This window comes from Denticeps clupeoides, chromosome 10 (genome assembly GCF_900700375.1).
Source record: "Denticeps clupeoides chromosome 10, fDenClu1.1, whole genome shotgun sequence".
Classification (NCBI taxonomy): Eukaryota; Metazoa; Chordata; class Actinopteri; order Clupeiformes; family Denticipitidae; genus Denticeps; species Denticeps clupeoides.
The window spans coordinates 14,737,086-14,761,346 of record NC_041716.1 but is presented as its reverse complement, the minus strand read 5'-3'; the positions used below and the strand labels follow the sequence as shown (position 1 = coordinate 14,761,346).

Sequence of the window (24,261 nt, the reverse complement as noted above, 5' to 3'; positions counted from 1 at the left end):
TTTAAAGATGAACAGGTGATTATGAACTTTTACACAAACCTATACGGAAAATCACGTTAGTGGAATTTCCCATTTTGGGAAAAAAATGTATAACTTTCCTTCAGAAGAAGAGAAACAGTTACCGGACAGCCCTGTTTCAAATGCAGAAATATGTAATGCCATTTATGAATATTCTTATATGACATTTCAACAGTGAAATTAGTTTTTGAAGAATGTCGGAAGAAAGGAAGATGAACTCTTCTCTTCTCTTTAAGAAGGGGGAGAAAACAGATCAATAAGTCTGCTTGGATCGGATTACAAAATCCTTGCCAAAGTGATTATCTCCCATTAGCAACACAACTTTGACCATTAAAAGGCTTTTGATAAACTAGACAGAGACCTTTTACTCGAGACTTTAAGTAAATTGGACCTTGGTTTTTGACTGTACTTATTTAATTAGGGCGGTAGTAGCCTAGTGGGTAACACACTCGCCAGTGAACCAGGAGACCCAGGTTCAAATCCCACCATTGTGTTCCTGAGCAAGACACTTAACCCTGAGTGTCCTCAGGGGGGGACTGTCCCTGTAACTACTGATTGTAAGTCGCTCTGGTTAAGGGCGTCTGATAAATACTGTAAATGGCGGGTGAGATGCAGGTGAGATGCAGGTAAGGTGACACACAGGCCACACAGCTCCGCCCTCCAGCAGCCGCCTCGGTGGAGACCTGGTGCTCCAGGGTCCTGCTGCACCTCCACCTCACACAGATCCCATCCCGTGGCAGAGAAGCAGGAAGAAGGCGGTGAGCGAGGCAACACACAACACAGTCGCCATCTACCTTTTAAATGGATGGTTCACATTCTCCGTTGTCTAGTTCTAGCTGTGTATCCGAAACCTGCAGTCGTTACTGTCGACATGCAGAATACTGTGAAGACTCAGCTTCATACTGTATAGGCTGGAGCACCTTCAAACATTTCCAACCACAGACAGGGACACTTTCAGCCTATTACTTGAAATAAATAAACGTCTAGACGGGTTTAGGTTTTAACTCATGACACCACGTCACACATGTGCCACAAATGAGATCAACCATCGGGCCCGACGTCCAACCAAGTCCAGCAGAAGAAGCACCTTCCATCCTTCAGGTGTGCATATTACACACTAATGTCGTTTAGAGATGTCCTCTAGGTCGTGATAGAAAACATTTTGAAATAACATCAGATGGATGTAAAGTCCTGTTGACGTGGCTGCTGGAACTGAAGATCAACAGTCCTGAGTTCCAGTGGAACGTTGTCTTCATTCTTCATTCATCTATGACCTAATTCATCTAGAAGGTCTGACAAGCTGTAACTCAAACTCCACTTTCTCAAGCCGCTGAACGAGTTTTTTTAACCTCGTTTATTTCCAGTCCGCGTCTCCGTTTTCCGGTTTGGTCGCTCCGGCTTTCCGTCGCGGTCGAACCTGGAGCTTCTGCCTCGGGGAGGAAGAGTCCGGCGGCTCGATCTTCATCGTTGCCGGTCGGGAATTAAGGAGTTCCGGGTTTTGCACCTTCGGCGTGAAATAAACGCGGGTGGAGCCGCAGATGGGGCAGGTAGGAACGCGGAATTTCACGCCAACTAAACAAACAGCAGGTTTACTGCTCGATTTAACGCCCCCCTCACATATTTATATTATATTATGGATTATCTTTCAGTTCGGTTCATGTTTTATAGTTTGTTGAGCCTCTCTGTTCGCGTGTTTTTTAGTGTTCTTCGCGTGTGAAGTTAGCCGGTAGGGTTTTAATAGTCCCGGTGTTCCTGGTTGGATGATTAGAGGATTTCTTTCTCACGTTCTGCGAAGTAGTTTGTTTGTTTTAATTGAAATATCTTCCATGTCGTCGTGTTGATTTCTAGTTGACGTTTGTTTTGTCGGTTTTGTTAGTTTCCTGGTTGTCTGTTGTAATAAGTTACTTCAGTTTGTGGCTTTCAGGAAGAGGCTGAATGAGTTGAGCTGCTCTCGCTGCTGGCCTGTTTGTCCCGCTGTTGTCGGATCAGCAGTCCTGCTGTGTGAACTTGGGAATAAAAGCTTTTGTGTGTGTGTGTGTGGAGAGGTGGTGGGAGTCTCTCTGGTTGAAAGACTGTTTGCTTCTCTGCATGTTCCTCTGACAGGAAGAGCTGCAGGACGTGTCACCGCTGTGGCCTGAAGGACAATGAGACCCTGAACTCCGGCCGGTGGACGGAACCATGACCGAGCGGGACGTTGACCAGTCCAACCTGCCTGGGGTCGAGGAGGGTAAGACCCGCCACTGGAAATGAGGAACCTCTCCAATTTGGTGCATTAAACATTTCCTCAGGACCTAACAGGGGAATTTCAGCGAATTAATTTCTTTATTATTAAAGTATAACCAGTATTATTACTCTCAGGTCACCAGATGCTGTGTATAAAATTCAAATGAAACCTGACTATTGGAATTTTGTAATCGGAAGTCGTAAACCGTAAACGGCCTGTAGTTGTGGTGGTCCACATACCTTTTCAGGTTGGGAAGTTAGTATTGTGAAGTTGTGGTATTTAGTAATGAGTGTTTGGTTTGTCGTTTTGATGGAGCGTATTGTGTGTGTGCACGGGTTTGCAGTGTGTGTTTGTGGTGTGCATCTAAGAGACCCGGTCTTTTCCGGGGTTTTTAAAAAGAAAAACACTGATGCATTCTGGCGTTTGATGGATGTTTCAGATGATATCTGCAGAAGGACAGGCTCCCCCTTCTCATGGCTGGAAAAACATCTGGTTTTGAACTTTAAATGTTCCGACCTGGCGTGGCGCGGCATGCCGTGTGTGATTATAGCCCTGCGTTGGCAGTGCTCCTGACCGGTTCTCCCATGGCCGCGTATTAGATGCTTTCTGCTTCGATGAACAATGAGCTTGTTGAGATGCAATTTTGGGGCTTCAGCAGGTCACTGCTTCTGAACAAAGCTGGACACCGGGCGACCATGAGCCAATGGTTGTGTAGCCCAGATAAATCGGTATGCGGGCTTTTCCTCCGCCGCCCGTTTATTTTAACGAAATGCCAGTTTGCTTTCAATGAAACGATCACATTATTTAAGTCTTGTTGACATTTATCACCATTTTGCTAAAACTTGCTTTTCCTTGTTTTCTCCTGCTCTGTATTTTGTCGGTTTCTCCTCCAGCCCAGTGGACTCTTTTCCCAAACCAGAATGCTATTTATGTCAGGGGTGACCTCCCGACGTCCGACTGTGTGTTTAGAGCAGAAATAAAGGAGGATGTCGGGGCAGAAGGAAGGGATTTCTTTTAAATAATAATAAAACCTTTGTCGCTTCTCCACCCTGGTCTCTGAAGACCTCTGGCGGTGTCGGAGCACAAGTGACATCATCTGCTTTCTCGAGAGGCTCAAACGTCCCGTGGAGTGTGTGATGGATGGTTAAGTGTGCGCGTGTGTGTGTTTGTGTGTTTTGCATGACTGTTGCCTGTGTGACAGTTTATTAGAAAAACAGAATATGGCTCAATCTACATCCCAAACAGTTTGTCTGTGCTGCCCTCTGAAAATAGTTTTCCTTGAAATTTCTTCTCGTTCTCTGCAAGCAATAGGCTGTGTTTCAAGAACTATAAACTATATATATACTTTTTATTTCACCTTCCTTCTACTGGCCACTCCATTATTCAACTCTTATTTATAAGAATAAATTCTAACAGTGATGCATGACAATATACCCCGGTCATCTTTGGGAATCATCAGTCTTACGTAAAGTACCAGGCATCAGTCAGCCATAACATTAACACAGGATCACAATTGGCATGACTAACATTGCTTATCTTGTTATAGTGGCACTTGGTAGTGGGTGGGAAGTGTTAAGCAGCAGGTGAACTTTTTGTGAAGTAGAAGAATTGGGCAAGTGTAAGGATTTAAGCGACTTGACCAAGTTGTGCTGGCCAGCACCTCCAGAAATGCGGTTCTTTTGGGATGCTCAGTGGTCTGCAGTGCTCAGGATCTACTGAACATGGTCCAAGGAAGGAAAAAAACTGTGAACTAGCATGTGTGTGATAGGCATGGCACCAAGATGCACTGTGACCGTGAACATGACCGCAGTCAGTGTGATGCTTTGGACAGTGTTCTACTGGGACATCCTGAGTCCTGCAGGCACTATGACACATACCATCTACCTAAGCATTGTTGCCGACCGAGTTGCACCTCTTAACATAGCAAAAATGTCAAAATGACAGTGTTCACATTGTGGCAAAATAGTCCAAATCTATACCCCCTCCAAAGTTTATGCAATTTATACTTCTGTTTGTTTTTTTTTTATTATCATTTGGTGATTGAGAACCATATCTTTTCTCACCCAGAGCATGATGCTTAGCGCTGTATTTGCATGTCGTGGTAGTGTCTGAGGTCATTTGACAGTAGGTGACAGTCGTCCCTTTAAGCTAAAATTTTACTGAACTGAATTGTCTGTTATGTAAGCTCTGAAAAGCATCAGCCTGTTCTGTTTGACAGAACTTTCCTTTTGTGGTAAAAAACCTGTCTGGTTCTTTCACGGCGATTGAGGCTCTGTAACATGAGAAGTTAGCCCAACCCCGTCGCCCCATCCAGTGAAATGTCCTGCTGTAAAGTACGCTGCCCCTTTTCCTGCGCAGGGTTTTAGGATGTTTATTCAGAATGGATGGCAGAATGTCCTTCGTCCTTCTGCCGTGCAGAAGTGTGTTTGTAGCCAGTGTGATGGAATAATGTTGCAGATGGGCCCTGGCGTAAGCGCCACAGACCCCAGGTTGTCTTTTTTTGATAACGGACACAAAAGATTGCCGATTCCAACTACATGGTGGTTTTGTTTTTTAAGTACCATCAGCAAAGAACCCATTCGAATTTCTTATTTCTGGCTTTCTGGAACTTAAACAAGACTTGTTGACTAAAATGACTATTAAAATAGTCACCAATGGATTTTATAGTCATACTTCTTGCCAGATATAGGGTGTGGAGATTGAGTACCCCCTCCTATCAAACACCCAATCACCGGTCCATCACCCGAACTAGCACTCACCCAATTTTTAACGTAATGAAGTGTAACTGGTTTTCAAACCTTGTTTGTCCCAAACTCATCGTGCTTTCAGGTTTTTGTGACATAAAAAACTTTCAGAATTAACATTTGTCTGAGTGTTTTTGTTGAATGTGGTATTAATGATGCCCACGCTTGTGTGTAGTAGCGCGTGAGGATCTGTGCAGATTAAGGCCTGTGAAGGGCAGCGGCTGCCACTCGTCTTGCACCAAATGAGTTACAGCCCAGTTTTACTGGTGTCGGGGACGTCACCACCGAGGCTACAGCCCACTGCCGCTGCCTCAGTTATACCAATTACAGACCTGTTGTTCCGAGCCGGGCGCCACAACTGTGGAAATAAAACTTGTGGGCAGGAGGAGGTAACAAATTCAGAGGCATGTCATTTATGTTTTATTCCTGAACCAGAATCCAATATAATTAAATACAGTGAATTTTATATTGTTTTTTTTTTTTTTTTTTTATAAAAAGACCAGTCAGATGTGAAGTAGATAAAGTGCTGGGTAACAGCGTTGTATGATTGTACAGATGGACGGGTGGCTGTAAATGAGCTTGTTTTCGGCCATGTTTTATGTTCCATTTTTACGTTGTGCTTTTAAGCTTTTTCATGGACAGTTTTGTGAGCAGTCTGCTCTCCCTCCCGCCTCATCTAGTGTTTCCCAGTTTACCGGGTGTTTTCAGCATTACCCCTTTTAGTCTGTGCGGTCTTAAATGATCCCTGTAATTTTGTACCATTTATGTCTGTGTGAAACAGTCTGGCTTCATTTTCTTTCCACTGCAACGCTCAGCAAGTCTAAGGCCAATAAAGAGAAAAGGCAGCATCTGGTCTGATCAGTATATTGATTATTGCTCCAAGTGTTTTTTGGGGTTTAAAATTATGATTATTTACTTTCTGCTTCATTCAGGTTTGCGATGTAATGTCAATCATCTACCAGTAGGGTGCAGTATGATAAGCTTTTGCAAGTTCGATCATTAAAATGGGTTTTGCTCTCCTGTCGCTATGGAGATTAAATAAATAATAAGTAATATGAGATCAGTCACTGCTCTAGATGTGAGTCTTTCTTTTCAGGGCATTCTTTCATCGACTAAATGCATATATCAGGAAATCAGTCTACTTCTACACTTGCCTTTCTGAAACCAGTTATTTATAGTTTGCCATTAAATATATTTTTCTTATCCAAGAAAGATGAAAATGTATTTTTAATGGGTTGCAAAGATATCAGAAATATATTTTAAAATTCAGTGTAGATTATACATCTAGATAGATAGGTCGATTGATAAATGACTCCATACTTGTGGCTTCTTTCTGCTGGTGTGAAAAATCACACTCTCTGGGATACACTGTTGGATTGTGTGTGTGTGTGTGTGTGTGTGTGTGTGTGTCAGACCTCTCATTTTGTTTCTGCAGTGTGCCAGAGCTTTGCTGTTCTGGAAGATGGTGTTCTGGCCCACAACCTGCAAGAGCAGGAGAGTAAGTGAAATAGATCGTATATCTTTCATCTTGCTCAGTGCACTGCCATCACCAGAACACTGTTAAACTCAACAAAAATACACTTACAGCCTTTTTCACATTCCTACACATTTTGCACATGTTTGTCTTGTGTGTCCTGTTTTAAATATCTAACATATATTTTTTTTCTTTTATGATTGCACTATGAGGGGGTCTATGTGAAAGAATTATTTCAATAAACGGTATACTGTGTATACCAATCTTGAATCTTCGGCCAGTAGGGGGCAGGAGTGTATTTTTTAAATTTGTCTGATTCAGTGAGTTGAGCAATGATTTGCTGCTCTAAAAACATTCTCAATTACCAGATGACCCCCCCCAAACATAGACACCTTTTTTTTTTAACCATTTCACAATTTTCTCACCATTTCTTTTTAAAATTAATTTAAAATATTGATAAACATGTCTGTTGTTTTGAAGTTGAGCAGCACTACAGCTTGAACGTTCAAAAGAATCATCTGGTGCAGAATGACCTCCGCATCGCCCGGAGGCTGCAGGACGAGGAGCAGACACGCCTGAGCAACGCCTCCCACCAGAGGTGTGTAAAAACAGACTCCTCCCCTCGTGCACCTCCTGCTGTTATTTTTATGTGGATATAGTTCTCTCATCTTGTACCTTTTTACCATTTCACGCATGCCATGAAAGTAACTAATTTAACAATGACTCCACTCTTCACTTTAATCTTTTCTTCCTCTTACCTCTTAACTCCGTTTACTGCTTTCCAAGCCAAAATCGAAGTTTGTTCACAAATTTCCTTTTTCTAGTTGACAATTTGTTGTTACTTCTGTTTTCATGAAATTGCATATTGTTGTTGGAATGCACTATACTAATTAATGCATCATAAGAAGGTTGAAAACCTTTTTTGTTGCATGCCACTAGAAGCATGAACTTTTTTATTCTCGTTTTGTAGAGAGGTGCAGGACTCTGAGTTTGCCAGGAGAATTCAGGAAGATATTGAGAGGCGTGCTGAGGAGGAGGCTCGCAAGAGGGAGCAGGAAGATGAGGTAAGGAGAGGAGAAGGAGACCAGATGCACATTCTCATGTGTCACTTTCAGAATAGAACCGTCATTGTGAAACTCTGCATATAACCTTCCACAAATATTATCCACTATTATTTTTGCTGTCTTATATGTGCTGTGTCAGTGTTTGAACTCTGAAAGGTGATTATTGGCAGTGAACGTGTCCATGCTGCTTAGGTACTCTCCCTCAGCGACAGTATTTTCCCTCATTTGGGGTGTTGGGGGCTTATTTAATTGGCTGATTGTGAGTCACACACACTGTTACCTCACCTGACCTTTTATCAGAGAGTAAACAGCGGCACAATGCAGGGAATTTCCCCTAAGTGCATTCCCTCTCTCACGTGCCTGCGTCTTCGTGCTGACAGCTGCTGTGGGGAAACGTGCCTCAAGTGTAACCCCAGAAGCAACTGGGCTGAATGAGCAGAGTGTGCAACTAAGCAAAGTGATTAATGACGTCCTGAGGAGTAGTGATTGCAAAACCAACGCTGAAGTGGATGTCTCTCTCTCTCTCTCTCTCTCTCTCTCTCTCTCTTTTACACACTCCCCCGCGCTGTCTGTAGGAGTTCTTCTCCTGCTCCACCTGTAGGAAGAGGTGTTGCGGGTCAACTGCAAATACAGCAACCGTCTTCAATTAAACTTATTGTTGGAACCAAATTTTGTCCACCACAATGAACAATATAATATAGACATGTTGAGAACAAATGTAGCACTCATCCAACTAGATCTATTTCTGCAACTGTACAACCTAAGAATTGTAATGAATCTGATTTGCATGTCATGATAAATCATACTGACGTTTGATGATTGACACATTTCCATAAAGCTCCATATCATTTGTGCTGTGGGGAGTTTCATGACCTAACATCACAGCACCACCTTGTGGTCCCATGTCACACTTTTACTTTCTCTTTTTCTTTCACACAGACCCAAGAGACTGTGTCACTGTTCTGGATATATAAAATGAAAGGACCACTTAAACAACACAATATAACTCCAAGTCAATCACACTTCTGTGAAATCAAACTGTCCATTTAGGAAGCAACACTGATTGACAATCAATTTGTACAACAGCATGTACACATTATATGCAGAGAGCAAGATATTCCCAGTGCAGTGGGCAGCCATGACAGGTGCCTGGGGAGCAGTGTGTGGGGACGGTGCTTTGCTCGGTGGTACCTTGGCGGATCGGGATTCGAAGCTTTTGTTGATACTTTTTCCTCTTTTATTTATGTTTGTTTTACAGACTTCTTTATAAACTAAAAGTACTTTCAGGATTTGATGGGTTCTGCTGTCAGGTTGCCTCAGTCTCCCCTCACTCATCTCTGTAGGAGATTAGCAGATACTGTAAGCAGTTTTACGTGTTATTGACGTTTTCTGTAAACCTTGGTGGAAATTTGGTGGAAACATCAGACCACCCCCAGAGCAGCCCACGGTAGTGCAGCTGAACCCATGAGCACCAAATACTGCAGGTCAGAGCGGCTATTTGAAGTTTGCTTTTAAGGCTGAAGGTTTGAGGCGCAAGACTGGTGACCTTTGATACGTATTTTCTTTAATCTTGCACGTGGAAATTCCCCTTGACGTGTCAGCTTGTGGGTGGGTGACAGCAGGGGTGTTGGTGGTAATAGCACTATATAATGACGTCAACATTGCGTGGTCTTGCACTTGCAAGGCTTTGAGGTTTTTTTTTATTCTCAGCTGTTCTTTTTCTTTCTGACTTGTTGGCTCCTTAACTGCTTCTAAGAAGCCCACAGCAATCTTTCTGCAATCAAGACCCCTAACCTGACCATGCATACATGTTTGCCTATATGGGTAACTTGCAGGGTACCTTTTGAGTGCTGGATATTATCTAAACATTTATTATAATAATGTTACATTATGTACACTTTTTTTTTTCTGTGCATAGGGCATACACCTTATTTATAAATTAAGAAACATGATTCTTTACTTTAGTTTACTTAGCAGACGCTTTTATCCAAAGCGAATTACAAGAGGAAGACACCAGCAATTCTCGTTCGATTTCTATAGATTTTGAGTTTACAAAACTGATGAGGCATAACTTGTCAGGAAAAGAACATGCTCGGAGATTAAGTGCTAGACGAGGAAAATGTTTTAATTTGTGCAGTGTGTGTGCATGTGCGTGTCTAAATGTTAGATTTGTCTGAATAAGAGGGTTTTCAACTGCTTCTTAAAGGTGGTGGTAGTCTCGGCTAGTCGAATGGAGCCGGGCAAGTTGTTCCACCAGCCAGGGACAACAATTGAGAATAAAGTCGATTGGGATCGGGGACCCTGTGAAGAGGGAATTTTCAGTCTCATTTAATTTGCAGATCTGAGAGGGCTGCAGGAGTGTAGCTAGTATTGTATTGATATAGGAGGGTGCAGTTCCATTTACAGCCCTGTAGGCAGCATCAAGGATTTGAACTCAGTGCGAGCAGCTACCGGGAGCCAGTGGACAGAGGTAAGAAGAGGCGTGACATGGATGTATTTTGGCTGATTAAAAGTGAGACGGGCTGCCATATTTTGGACCATCTGGAGTGGTTTTATGGTGACTGCAGAGGCTCCAGCCAGGAGAGAGTTACAGTAGTCGAGTTTTGAGATGACCATTACCTGGATGAGGAGCCTGTTGTGAAAGAAAAGGCCTAATCTTGCGATTGTTGTAGAGATTATTCAACATTCAATAAGTTCATACCAGTACTATCAGTTTCGTTTTCTCTTTTATCTTTTCTCACTTTTGACACTTTGGAATTTTCAGTTTTGTCAGATAAGCAGGAAGGTCATGCTGCAGTCTCCATTGGGAAGGAAGCAGGCCATAATTCCCCCTGCTTTCCCTGCACATGGCATCAGTGCATCTGATATCCTGCTGTGGTTTCTTTTTTACAGAACAACCTCCAAGCTGTTTTTCTTTTTAAAGGAAATAGCCAGGCGCATTCAGGAGGAAGAAGTATTGAGAGTTGGCCATAGGAGCGGCATTAGGGCCAGCATCCATGGAGGTACATTTTGGTTTTATTTCTGCCTTGTCCCTTTCTGTGATTCAAATGTGAACCAAAGTTCATCCTAGTCATTTGTTTCAAGATGCATATCACTTACCCATTTTTTTCTGCGAAGATGGGACTGAAAGAGCCTAATTCTTTAAACTTCCAAAAAGCTGCCGTGTCAGGTTCTGGCTGATATTCTGGAATCGTAATAATGTTTCGTAATCCAACTCTCTTATATTGTCATGTGCTTTGGCATTATTTTAAATGCACTATAACACGTTTTAAATAGTTTATGTATATAAATATTTATGTACTTTTTCCAGCTTCTATGGTTTTGTGCAAAATGTGATTGTTGAATTATCCATGAACAGAGAATAAACAATTCAAGAGACTTATCTTTTGAGGAAAAATGTTTACAGTTCTCACAAGGCTGATGGTGTGAATTCACCTTCCATTAGTCTTCTCCTTCTGCTGTCCCACTTCCTTCTTTCCTTCTCTTACGAATCAAGCTTTACAGCTTCGGTTTGTCTTTATAAACTGAAGTTTACCATTTCTATAAAACCATTAGCAGAGAGCTTCTATAGGTAGCTGACATCACCCTAATTTGAACCCTAATTAATGGCCTTTCTTCGTTCTTCTCTTATGCACACTGTAAACGGCATTGTACAGGAAACAAACACAATGGTTAATGCGGTGGTGGTTTTATTTTCCTTTTTCAATCAAGTTTTTCCTGTTTGGGCAGTTTGTGTTAACAACCTTAAATCATCTACACAATGAAGCTAGCAGAAATATTGGTTTCAAAGTTTTGGGTGAATTTTTCTTCTGTGGCTTTTTTGTAATTTTTTAATTACAAATTAAAAAAACTTTTTGCATGTGACTTCTTTTGCTTTCTTTGTGACAATCCCCTACATTTTTTGATAATTGTCCCCCAATTTTCTTCCTTTTCTTTACTATTCACTACTGCAACCAAGACAAAACTTTACTTTCTCTGGCATGTCTGAAGGTATCACTGATATGCAAATAAAGCCCAAACGGTCTTGTTCCATCACTTGAACTGTGTTTAGTAGGCCGTGCTGACACTTCATTAACCACTAACCCACTTGCCTACCCATCCTGCTTTGTCTTTGCATGTCTGGCTTTGGCTAAAGACGACTACAGAGTTCCTGCCTGGCCACGCCCTCCCCATCATGACCTCTCCTGGCCGTCTGAGAGACAGGCTCAGTCCCGACAGCGTCCGGTTTGCAGGAGGCATTTGCCTCCACCTTCTCCTTCACCTGTGAACTGTGAGAAATATTTTCTGGAAGACTGCAAACCCACAAGCAGCAGACCAGTTGCATTTTCAGGCAGCTGGGCAGATGCCCTGAGGCTCATCCACAATGATCTTTGTGAGCAGGGGTATCTGAACAGCAGTTCTGAGGAAGAGTTGTTCCAATCAATCCACCCCTCACCTCCTCCACCTAGGACCCAGGCCCAGATAGGGCGCCGACACCTCAGTGAGGGCAGCAGCTTTAGGAAGCCAACAGATCCTGACTATCACTGTGAAAGAAGGGGTTGGCCCAAAGACAGAGGAGTCAGGCGCTCTGTCAGCAGCAGTGATGGTCGACCTCTGGACCGAGTGAGGAGCTGGTCCAATACGGAGAGCAGAGACAGGCATGTGCATTTCCAGGACTTCAAGAAATGGTGTAACAGTTTCCATGGTGATGGTGGAAGAACCTGTGAAGGGAGCTATGATTGGTTTAGAGAAAGAGATCACACGGCAAGTGACCATCAGCCTGAAACAATGAGATCTGGTCTTAGGAATGAAGATCACCACAACCAAGAAATACTTTTGCAGAAGAAAGTGCCCAGTCGCCTCAGTTACCGGCAAGATATCAGGCCAATCAGGAGGGTGTCATTTCAGAGTCACCACAATAGTGTAGAGAGCTCTGGCCAACATGAGAACCGAAGAGAAACCGATACACCCAGGTTGTGTGAGAGGACAGGCCAGGTGAGAAGGAGCTTTAGGGCTCCTGAAGACCAGAGATCAGCCAGGGACCAGGGGTTACAGGAGGTCAGTGATACCCGATACCCCAAAAGGAGCTCCAGGGTAATAAGTAGCTCCAGGGAGAGAAGGCAGGATGGGGGCGAGTCCAGCTCAGAGGAGGATGTTGTGAGAGGCAGGGTGGATGAGAGGCGAAAGCCCCCACGTCGCAGTCTCTCCTGCAGGGGACATTCATCCAGAGCAGGGGACATTCATTCAGCAGGTAACCTGCCACTGATGCCATTTCCTGTTCCTGCCCTTGGCCTGTTCCTCTTCCTGGTTCCTCAAGACCCTTCTGGGTCATAGTCATCTTTCTGTGCTCAGTTGAGTGCCAAAACCTGAGCTTCCAGTTTTCTCTGAACTGCTTTGTTGGGAGTTGGGTGACTTAGTTTCTGGAGAACATGCTGTCCTTTAGTGCTGTGATCCCTTTGTCTCCCGTTTTTTTTTATATAATTATCCTCACTGTAAGCACTCATTTTCTTTGCTTTTAGGAATTTGCATGGCTGGATTCTCTTTCCTTTACCATGCTTGTTTGTCAAAGCCTCATTTGAAGAGTGTTCCATTATGTTCTTGTGGCACTTTAGGTTCTTATAGCACTTTCTGGCTAATGGTTGTGCCCAGCAGGGAGGACAGGAGACCTGAGGGTGGGTGCTGTGTCTCTGGATCTGGGTGAGTTGCGACAGGTACTACAGGATGAGGAATTGGCAAGGCGTCTTCAAGAAGAGGAGGAGAGTCTCATTAGAAGGGTAAGGTGGTTAACCTTCTGGTTTGAAAATGTCAATAATAACAACTGAACTAAATGTGAACATTATGCATCATAGAATCTCCGATCATCAGTCCTGGAAAGGCCTTACCCTGATGGAGATTTCCAAGTTGCACAAGTTGCTCAGGATGAGGTAGAGATAATTTGAATGTTTCTGAGTGAAATCTCCACTCTAAACACATGGGCTGCTCCTTCTGCATACTGTACATCCTTATCACTTCTCAGGAAATAGCACGGTTTATCCAGAAACAGGACATGAAGTCAGAGAGGGTTTGGCACGATGGGGAAACATCCGAGCCAAGGTCTGGACGTGGCAATGCAGAGATGAATGATAAGTGCAACCAGAACCCGGCATGTGGAAGACAGGTATAACTGCTGCCTCAGCAGGCCGTAGCCACATCCTCAACTTCTATCTCATCTCTCTCTGATGTGTTGGGCCATATTTAGATAGAAATATGAGTTGATATTTTTGCCTTCGAACTGAGAATTTATGGGAAATTATTATGGTGGTCACTGTTTGTCTGCAGTAACACACAGTTAATACTTGAAACTACATGGTATAAAAGTAGATTTAACCTGATAAATTTAATCTGAAAATAAGCAGATATTAAGCTGTTGAAATGGCAGCTACGTGCTCAGAAACCATTATGATGGTGATTCGAATATCACATTAGCATTAACCATAGGAATGCAGAAAAGACATGCTGTCCTATTTAGTTTGACCTCACAGAAGATGAAAACTTGGCAAGTTGGAAAGGGGAAAACACAGAGGAAGAGATTAGAGATCAAATCCTTCGCACTAAGCATATAGCAACAAAGTGCTTCAGGTGTGGAAAGTCCTCTAAGAAATAGCATGCATTTGACAAAAAAAAAATGTTAAGATGAACTTGAAGTGGAAATTTGCAAATGGACGAAGTGGCTTTTCAGATTCGTGACAGGATAAACAAGTCCTGGAAGAATTTACCATTTTATGTTGGCGGACTCTTTTTAGATTGGCTACATGCAACTATTCTTGATTCTTTATTTGTCACATATGTGTGTCCTGAAATGGTCAATGAGGCGGTGCAATGATTAAAGTATATTACAGAGAAAACAAAGGTTATACATATTTAACCTGTTAAAATAATGTAGCTAGCTGACCTATGACACAAATGTGAATATTGGATTGCTCAGAGACTACTTCTGTGGAAGCCCTTTTATAAGTAGAGCAATCTGAGCTCCTCCATAGGCAACTCATAGGCACAGGGGCAAGGTACACTGGCTTCAGAAATATAATTTTTCCAACAGTGAGTGATGTAATACTGATTAGGTTTGTTCTGTGTGGAGTATAAGGAGTATCTCACCTGACTTTCTCTGTGTCCCTTATGAAGAGGGAGAGACTGAACTCTGAGGGGCTTCTGTCTCCCAGTGACAGCCACTCACCTGAACTCCAGGCCCGTCAGAATTCCAGGCCCGTCAGCATGACTAGGTGAGTCCATCACAATTATTTTACGTATGGCCGGCATGAGTTCCCGTGTAGTTATTTTGAATTGAACAGTCATGCAAGACAGCATGTGGTGTTTAATGAAATAGTGTTGACTTAATGACCTGTATTCTAATAACTCTTAAGACAAAATGCGTGCCATTGATGAGGGCAAATTTATTTATTTTTGGCTGTGCGTATTGAAACTTTGTGGGGACAGAGTCTTCAGACAGATTCTTTACAAAAATGCTCAGCTCCCACTGTTGAATTGCACTACAGTGCTGTACAATGGAGTACTGTAAATTCTCAAATTCAAATTCTCTTCCTGTTTGGTGGTAGACTTATATTCTATACAGGTAAGATTATGAAACACATCCATTTGACCATTTATATAAAACCCGGTTGAACCTGAGTTCAAATTTGTCCAATTTGGCTTGAGCTGTTTTTTGGATGATGAAAGAAAAATAATTACGCAGCCTTCTTTAGTTCTCCACAGTCAAGCCGAAATATTGCAGAAGAATTGGACCCAACATTCCAGGCAAAGAGATCAGACACCGCTAGACTAGAACAACAGTCTTCTGGTAGGATTTGACTGGGTGGGGAATTTGGCAGCCTGTCCTTTAACCTTTTGTTTGTCTATTCAACCCATGTTCTTTTTCCTTTTAACTTTAGGCCTGTCCCAAAGTCCTCCTCATTCCCGGTTTAGTTCACGTGATGCTGCCAGGGAATCTGTCTTTGTCCTTCCCACTAAGAGACAAAGTGAGAAACTAGGCCAGGTCAAGGCCAAAGACAAAGACGGAGGAAAGCAGAACTGCAAACAACAGTGACTGTTAAAAATGAACACTAGTCTATGAATGCAGGGGGGGTGGAACGAAGACTTCAGGCTCAAAGATTCCCACCTTGGAAGCCACCTGGCACATCTGGCTGAAACTGCTTACTCACCTGATTTGACATCTTGACACTTAACAGTCACAAGACTATCAAGAGAAAACAAGCGAGTTTTGTAATGGAAAAGATTTTTTCCATTCTTTTTCATTTTCTTTTCGTGAAATTAAAAGCTGACTCACCGACTGCAGGGGTGAGCCCATCCTTTTTTTTTTAGTTGTTGTTGATAATACAGGCGTCTTCAAACGCTAACTTGTCAGAGCAGGTTTAATCCACAGCTGGAGGGAGCATGTATTGTGCGTAGCCTGGATCTGCCCATTTTCTCTATTGCAGTCTCTGCCTAGTCAGACACTTGTCATAACTCGTGTAATGCTCTTTGACAGAAACTCACACAAGCTATTTACAATTTATTAAACATTTGTTATTACACATTACCCTATGGCTTGTTATACCCAATTCTGATTGGCTTGTAGTTGTGTGTTAAAAATACTGGTCCATTTGAATTGCTTCAGTGCAAATAAAGTAGCACAGCAATCCATGACTCCTGATTGGGGGTAAGCAGTTATGGATAGTGAGTGAGAGAAAGAAAAACTCCATAATAATGAAGGAAATGGTTGTTTTACTAATTAAAAAATATATAAACCTAGAAAGTGCAACATGTGGGCAGAACCCTAAAAACACAGCTAAAGCAAAGCTATTTAATCAAAAGTCATGGAAAGACCCAGTCAATTAACACCAGACAAGAATCTCTGGAATGATTAAAAAATTATATACACAAGCTTTTGCAGTTTTTGTCCACGAAGAATGGGCAAAAATTCAGGTTGCTAGATGTGCCAAGCTCCAGGAGACATACCTGAAGAGACTTGCCAATGTGTTTGCAGCAAAGGTTGCTCTAAAAAGAATTGAATTTATGGAGGTGAATACTTATATATGCTCAGGTGTTCTGTTTTTTGTCTTATTTCCTGTTAGTTTCGCAATGGAAAAAATCAGCATCTTCAAAGTGGTGGTTATGTTGTGTAAATGAAAAGATGCCTTTGTTTTAAATTACAGGCTGAAAGTCAACAAAATAGGAAGAACATCAAGGGGGGTTAACTACTGTAGAAAAGTCTGTTTTATTTTATAATTATTATACACCATGATATTTATAGTCCATCATTCTACCATACAGTGATATGACAGTGTTGTGTAATGATATTCTGTTCCCCAATTAAACATACACAAAACTAGTGAAACCCAATCAAATATATGTAAACACAGGTGCTGTACTTGAAAAAGAAAGAAAAACTTTCCAGTGACTTCACTCTTAACATATAAAATTTCCAGACGCTTTAAAAATGTCTATGCAAATTAAGGTGGGAAATACCTTTTTTTTAAATGAAGAATTAAAAAGAAGCACAGTGACACAATCTGAAAGTCTGTTTTTTTTGTGTGTTCGTGGGCTCATTATTAAATCTTCTTGAATTTCAAGCATTGTTCCATCAAATTCTCTTGTGATCCAGAGTGTGTCAGAGTCCCTCAAAAAGTGTGTGTGTGTGTATATCTGGGGAACTGACTCCCATGCACCACCCTTAACTGATTATGGAGCCTACAACGTGGCTTTACTCCTTCCTTCCTGCTCTCCTTCATCCTTCCTTCTTGTAATTGTGCAGTTTCAAAATCGCTGAGAGGTTCCCTGAACCTCCTCTGTTCTGTACATCTAGCTGCCTTAGCCTCTTGCACAGTGTTGAACCAGTCGGACAGGACAGCCCTTGTCCCACAAAGGGCCTTTCCTTGAAGTGCAAGTACACTATCATGTGCAAACTCGCTGACAGTAGAATAAGAATACATTTCTGACTATGGGTCAGCAGTATCTGCCTACACCAGGCCCTAAATGTGTGCAGTTATGGGTTATGCAAAGCAATGGTTAGCAGGAAACTGGGGAAGCCCAGTGGTACATTACAGGAACAAAGTTATCTGTGGTGATGCAGAGGTAACGTTAAAGTAGGAGTCACCACAGCTGAAACAGGCTGCGGGTTTCTGTTGCAGCACCCACCACATCTGCGCATGCAAAACTCATTCTTAAAAGATATAGAATTTAACACTTTTACAACAATGACCATAACTTTCAGTCCTACAATTATTTGTCTCACGTTAATTGCATCTGGATCCGCTATGGAAAATGTTAATTTAATGATTACAAAAAAAGATTTTTAAACAACTTAAAGGGCCATGCTTCCCATATGATTTATCATACTATTATACACTGAATAAAGAAAGTACTTTTGGATGCTTCACTTCCTTCATAGTGCCTAAAAACATTTTTTAATCTGTGATTAGTCATAATGTTTTTTATAGAGGTTTAATACAGTGGAGCGTTGAGAAGCAGTCAGAAATCTCTCCTGATACACTGTATCTGTTATTTTTCATGTATGAATCTGTTGCAAGTTGCTCTATAGTTGTATTGGCCTTTAAGTTAAGTTAACTGAGAACTGCTTCTTTGTGGACTGTTCATCTGAGAGGCTCGCTGTTGTACACCTGTGATGCCTGATGAATCCGGCGAGACAGGTGGAACTTCAGCTGGCTGTAGTGCAGAGGTAGGAGACGACCCAGGACTCACACAGGCAGTAGCTTGTCCTGGGAGTCCTGGGTGGAGATGGACTCCGAGCTGCCGCTCTGCTCCTGCTGCGGCTGACAGTAGCCGCACTCCTCCTGCTCCACCCGCATGGCCTGGCTTTCCTCTGAGAAAGAGATATTATACTGGCTATTATAAATTAATTCTAATTAATTCATAATAGTTGCTTATAGAAACTTCAGTAGAAAATACATTACATTCTCAAAATCTCAAATAGACCATATTATTTTAAATTAAGTAAAGTGATAAACAATGGGCGTATGCATTAATGCAGCTGAGTAAAAAAATGTTTAACACTTAGTTAGTGACTCAACCAGTTCACTACAATCCAACTAGTTGACTTAAGCGAGAAAACATGATGGGCCGGTAAAGGTTACCACAAAGATAATCTGATTAGCTGAAAAATCACTTTACTTTTAGGTTTTAAACAGCAGCCATATTTTTTTTGTAAGTGATTATGTAAAAATCTTACATCTGGACACTCCAAGAGAGAAATATTCACTCATGATTTTTCATTCAGTTACATTTACATTTTCAGCACTTAGCATTCACCCTTATCCAGAGCAATTTACAATCAGTTAGCAAAAATGTTGCTTTTAACAGCACTGTTACTCTTTTACTATGAATTACTAATCAATTTTTGTAAAGATGACCAACTCCCCATTGGCATGGATGATTCACTGCCTGAGCAGTAAATGTGTGTCATTAAATGACATTACTGTTTCCTTACACGCTCATGCAACATTAAATACCTGATCGTAGTCCCTCTTTGACCGGCGTCTGGAAGGTTGACCTCTTAAATCTTCTTCGTAAAATGACAGCAGCAATTCCTAAAACGGTACCGCAAATACAAATGGGACCAAGGACTGCAACCACCGTTGACTTCCATGAGTCTGATAAAGACAGAGAAGCATGCTCAATGTTGTGGTGTGTGATTGGGTGAAGCTGTAGTCTGCTAATGTAAACTTGCTTGTACCGAGGCCTTCGTTCCTCACCTTTTCGTCCTGGGTTGATGACAGGAACCGGAACGATTTCATTAGAGAAGGTGCATTTGTTGTCTTGAGTTGCGGTCCCACTGGTCTCAATAACCCATCCTTTTGGACAGCTGGGTACAAATGTACAAGATGTTTAAGACACAATGCATACAAAAATTCCAGTATATATATATTTTTTACTAGTAATTACTAGTTTTATAACGGAATGTCATACTTTTTTATGATAGAGGTGAAAAGTTTTCTTGTGAAATACTACACCCTACTTTTAACTGTTCACACACAATTTGCCTTTAATTTTGCATATTCTTTGATACCTTTTTTTCCATGGTATACATTTTTGATTCGTCTGGTTGTTGAATGTGCCTGGTTTGCATGGTCTGCAGTCACCTAAAAAAAAGCATAAAACCAAATGTGCTATCAATAAACAATGATGTCGACCAAAATTAAGAAGCTGCCACTAAAAATGCTGACTTACGCTCAAATTGCTCTTCCCCCTCTCCACATTCCTTCATGCAGAATGAACATTCCTGGTTCCCGCAGAAGTAGCCCTCCATGCAGCCACACTGCGTGTCTTTGCTCTTGGTGCATGGGCTCTTCTCCACCTGCGGAACTGTGTGGGGAAAAACTGAGCTGTCATCTAGACACGCCTTTGGCTGATGTGGTACTACAACTCGAGTGAGTCACGAACCATCAGTGATCATTGAGTGAGCAATCATATCAAAAGTGCATAATATCATGCAGAGTAGTGACTAAGATGACATACGTTCACACTTAGTGCATACGCTGCACTGGAGCTCAAGGGGATCGGCTACGTAGAAACCTTCCGTGCATGGCTTGCACATCGTGCCAGGATTTTTTCCACACTTGTTCACTAGATGGTTTCCTGATGGAAACAGACAATAGGCAGACATGAGATAAACACTCACCTGAAAAGTATCAATAAAAAAACTCTAGGACCCTAGACCCTCTGTATAGTTATTTTTTATACACACAAACACACACAAGTGTGTAATACAAGTATGTGTGTGTGTGTTTAGATAGATAGGTATAAATTCACATACATACACACAGAGATAGATATAGATAAACACTAAATAACCTATACATTTCGCAAATCCAAATATATATTTTATGTATATACTGACTTTATATACACATACAAAATGTATATACACATTTTATTTTGCTATTCTAGGACTATTTATTGGCTTATATGTACAGTGAACCTTTATATTATACAGTCGAAATAGTGTCTGCTACTGTCTTTTGCTGCTCTAATCTTGTCTTACTGTGCACTTCCTGCTGTGATGATGTCAATTTCCCACTTGTGGGACTCAAAAGGATCATCTTATCTTATTTCTTTAGATACATTTATAAAATATATAGTATATAGCATATTATTAATTTTAGTAATAGTTTGATATAAATAGTAATAACATAGACATAGATAGATATGCTGAATTGAAATCACCTAAAAAAAGCACAAAACCAAATGTGCTATCAATAAACAATGATGGATAAAACACTTCACATGTACATTTCTACCCATACCAACAGCCGGCGGCAGCCCAGAATGCGCATGCGCGTAACTACTACAGTTCCAGCGGTGAGCGCGTCTACCTGGGTGGCACTTCCGACAGCACACCGTGTTCTCCAGTCCCAGGGTCCAGTCCACGCACCCTCGCCGCTCCCCGCTCGCCGGGCTCCAGCAGCTCAGCAGGAGCGGGAGGAGAGTCGCACAGGCGCACAGGAGACGCATGACGTCGCGGGGCTATTAAACGGGTCGGCGGCGTGGAGCGCGCTTTTAAAGTCTCGCGGTGTAAGGGGCGTGGCCTCAACACGTGGCCCCGATTCTTCAGGTTGTTCTTCTAAGGTCCCAACGGTTGACCCTTAGAACATCAAACCATTAACCAGTATCTTACTGTAAGCGCGAATACGCTAATTATATATTTATTTAAAGTGGCATGACTTTTAATGTCTTTTTGGTTAACCTTTATTTAAATGGGTGATGATATGAGATACATTTATGTTTAATTCATTATATTATATAATATGAAAATAGAATTTAAATTGATCTGTGCTTTGGTGCAATTCATTTTTCACATTAAGTGCCAAGATTCTTTCACATCTTTAACATTTATTCTTGTGTTGCAAAACTGTTTTTGCAACTTGTGGGTAGTCACTGAAAATATTGCAATGGGGGTTGAGGCCAGACAAAAGGCCTCGCCAAGATGCACTACCGGATGTGTCAGTGTCGCCAAGTTTCAGGAAAAACACAGAAAAAAACACACCACAGACCTGGCCTCTCGCCACGCTTTCACATTTTCTTTACCTTAATTGGGCCTGTGGGTTGCATAAAAATCGTGACAAAATTGTTTTTGGGATTGGCAATGAGACGGTGAATGGCACGGACCTGACATTGATGTCACGTCGCCTCTTTGGAGATGCGCGTAATTCCTAAAATACATTTCCTGAACACTTTTGTTATTCTAGTTTGAAAATAAGCTTTTTCTGATATTGTGAATGGATGGTTATATGTGTAGATCAACTCCTCCGGCCACTTTTTTTTAGAAACTCCTGGTCCTCCGGCCATTTTATTAGAAACTCCAGGGCCTCTGGCCACTTTATTAGGAACACCTATTTTTGCAGTCTCTTTATTAGGAATGCCTGGTTCTGTGGATACTTCATTAGAAACTCCTGGTCCTCCGGCCACTTTATTAGGAACTCCCGATCCTGTGTTCTCTTTATTAGGAACTTCCGGTCCTGTGGTCTCTTTATTATGAACGGCTGGTTCTCCGGTCACTTACAAATTCCTGCTCATGCAGGCCCAGTAAAATGTCATGTTTCTAGTTTTAACATGTTCATTTTCAAGATGGCTTGTGGTAAATGAGATACAAGAAGCAGTGTCGGATGTGCGATGTGCAAAAATGGTGTGATACTGTTAAATGTACACTATTATTGCAAATAATCAAAACTAGTGCAAATATATCACATTGCAAGTGTATTATTATCACAGTTCCACATCATAGCTTGTCCTGTAACATCCTGAAGATTTTGATTCCATGATTCCATAGTCCAGCTGGTGATGAAATAAGGAGAAAATGTCTTTCATCCAATCAGAATTCCAGGTCAGAACTAATAGTGGTTTCAATGGCATAAAGATGGCTGTTATTTAAAGTGCTTTCTTTAAGCAAGTTATTTATTATATCTGAATTATATCGTCATTGCGGTGGTTAGAGTCGGTATATAGCATAGCATAGCAAATCAACGTTGTGTCAATGTCGAGACGAAGTGAGGTCTCAGAATTGATAAGGACCAGATTTGGTTTAGTCTGCCCAAAAACAGTGTTCGTGTTTAACTTGTTTATCGTTGTCCTTGAGTTTGATATACTCTGGGGAAACATTTATTGTTTAGATTTTATATTTTTACCTTTTCTCCACCTTTTTCTGACTTCACTTAATAAAAAGAACGAAGGAAAAACTCTGCATCAATTCTGAGACCCCACTTTGTCCCTACAGTGGAACGTCAGACACAATGATAGCTTACAGAGGGATCACTCTCCAAATATCCAGGTCATCAGACGTGCATGACCACTAACTAATTTCCGGAGTCAGTGCAGTACAAATAGTCGATGGTAGAGGTAACAGTAAGAGTCTTAAGACTCCCAATAGTAATATGATGACTGGAAATCATCACAGGGTTTATTCTGTTCTAACGTAAGACTCCAAACCTTGTTCAGCTGGTCATCTGATAATTAAAACTACCAATCAGGCATTGTGCCTTGCTGTAAAAAAAAAAAAAAAAAGTTAAAAAGCAAATAAATAGTAGCCTTATATGAGTTTTTAATTATGGATTTAATTTAATTCATTGTGGGCATTCCATACTTTGTGCTTGGGCTCAAACTGTCATTTAGGGTGAATTTCACGAAGGCTATCAATCTGTCCAACTTCATTTGATATTTTTAATTCTAATGACTAAAGTGACATGAACGATCAACTGACCCTGCGTCCGTTTTGGATCTCAAGTCTGTGATGCATCATGGGATTGCGAGTCAGCTTTACTTTTTATCAATATATCAATAAAAACGGGAGGTTTTAATGTCGTTTAAAATACTTTTGGTTAGTGTTAATAAAAGGCAGTAACATACGTGCTCAGTCAGCATCACTTCCCCGCCTGCGGGGCCTGGTGGAGGGGGGGTCACTGCGGGAAAAAAACGCGCTTCAAAGCCGCGGGGATTTCGGGCTCGGCGACACACGCCTATTACCAAAACACATTCCGGCCCAGATTGTGAGCGTACTTTTTCTTTTTTAATGAACAACAATAATAATCGCCACGTCTAAAGTTACGCCATTTGAACATGTAAACACTGCACCCTGGAGGCGGGAAGTGCGCATGACACCCCTGTAAAATTAAGCGCTCATTTTCCCAGCGACATGAATATTACAGAAACGTGTTACAGCCACTTACAGTCCAGGCCAAAAGTTTGGACACCTTCTCATTCAATGTGTTTTCTTTATTTTCATGACCATTTACGTTGGTAGATTCTCACTGAAGGCATCAAAACTATAAATGAACACATGTGGAGTTATGTACTTAACAAAAAGTGGAGACCCGGCCTCCACAGTCACCGGACCTGAACCCAATCCAGATGGTTTGGGGTGAGCTGGACCGCAGAGTGAAGGCAAAGTTGCTAAACAAGTGCTCCTTCAAGACTGTTGGAAAACCCTTTCAGGTGACAACCTCTTGAAGCTCATCCTGAGAATGCCAAGAGTGTGCAAAGCAGTAATCAGAGCAAAAAAACTAGAATATAAAACCTGTTATTTCACCTTTTTTTGTAAAGTACATAACTCCACATGTGTTCCTTCATAGTTTCATAGTTCAGTCAAGTCATAGTTCAAGTGTGTAATAGTTGGTGACAAATGCGATTCGTGAGTTAAATGAATCAATGAAATCAAAACTCCACCTCTTCTTTTCTCAGTTTCTGGTTTGCTTTAGGTCCCTGAGAAACAACAGC

At 41.6% G+C, this 24,261-nt stretch overlaps 2 protein-coding genes across 6 annotated transcripts; one reads left to right on the top strand and one right to left on the bottom strand.

Annotated features, from left to right (window-relative positions):
* Window positions 1-1,376: 1,376 nt before the first annotated feature.
* ccdc187 (coiled-coil domain containing 187) lies at window positions 1,377-16,864 on the top strand. Of its 4 annotated transcripts, none has more exons than XM_028993826.1 (13): window positions 1,377-1,565; window positions 2,122-2,245; window positions 6,422-6,484; window positions 6,941-7,058; window positions 7,431-7,524; window positions 10,448-10,526; window positions 11,660-12,754; window positions 13,153-13,277; window positions 13,353-13,427; window positions 13,520-13,660; window positions 14,665-14,762; window positions 15,243-15,337; window positions 15,429-16,864. In XM_028993826.1, exons 2-13 carry the CDS (start codon window positions 2,197-2,199, stop codon window positions 15,581-15,583), a joined length of 2,187 nt encoding a protein of 728 aa, XP_028849659.1. In that variant the 5' UTR covers window positions 1,377-1,565; window positions 2,122-2,196; the 3' UTR covers window positions 15,584-16,864. The 4 variants fall into 4 exon arrangements, with proteins under 4 accessions (XP_028849659.1, XP_028849660.1, XP_028849663.1 ...); XM_028993827.1 differs by having other exon boundaries at window positions 1,378-1,565; window positions 13,156-13,277; XM_028993830.1 differs by lacking the exon at window positions 11,660-12,754 and having other exon boundaries at window positions 1,384-1,565; window positions 13,156-13,277.
* On the bottom strand, window positions 16,730-21,008 carry LOC114798279 (tumor necrosis factor receptor superfamily member 14-like). 2 transcript variants are annotated; one of them, XM_028993831.1, is made up of 7 exons: window positions 20,868-21,008; window positions 20,011-20,130; window positions 19,723-19,857; window positions 19,562-19,634; window positions 19,248-19,357; window positions 19,005-19,145; window positions 16,730-18,358 (listed from the first exon to the last, which is right to left on the bottom strand). In XM_028993831.1, the coding sequence occupies exons 1-7, from the start codon at window positions 21,004-21,006 to the stop codon at window positions 18,234-18,236; spliced, it is 843 nt and encodes a 280-aa protein (XP_028849664.1). In that variant the 5' UTR covers window positions 21,007-21,008; the 3' UTR covers window positions 16,730-18,233. The 2 variants fall into 2 exon arrangements, with proteins under 2 accessions (XP_028849664.1, XP_028849665.1); XM_028993832.1 differs by having other exon boundaries at window positions 19,005-19,082.
* Window positions 21,009-24,261: the final 3,253 nt, after the last annotated feature.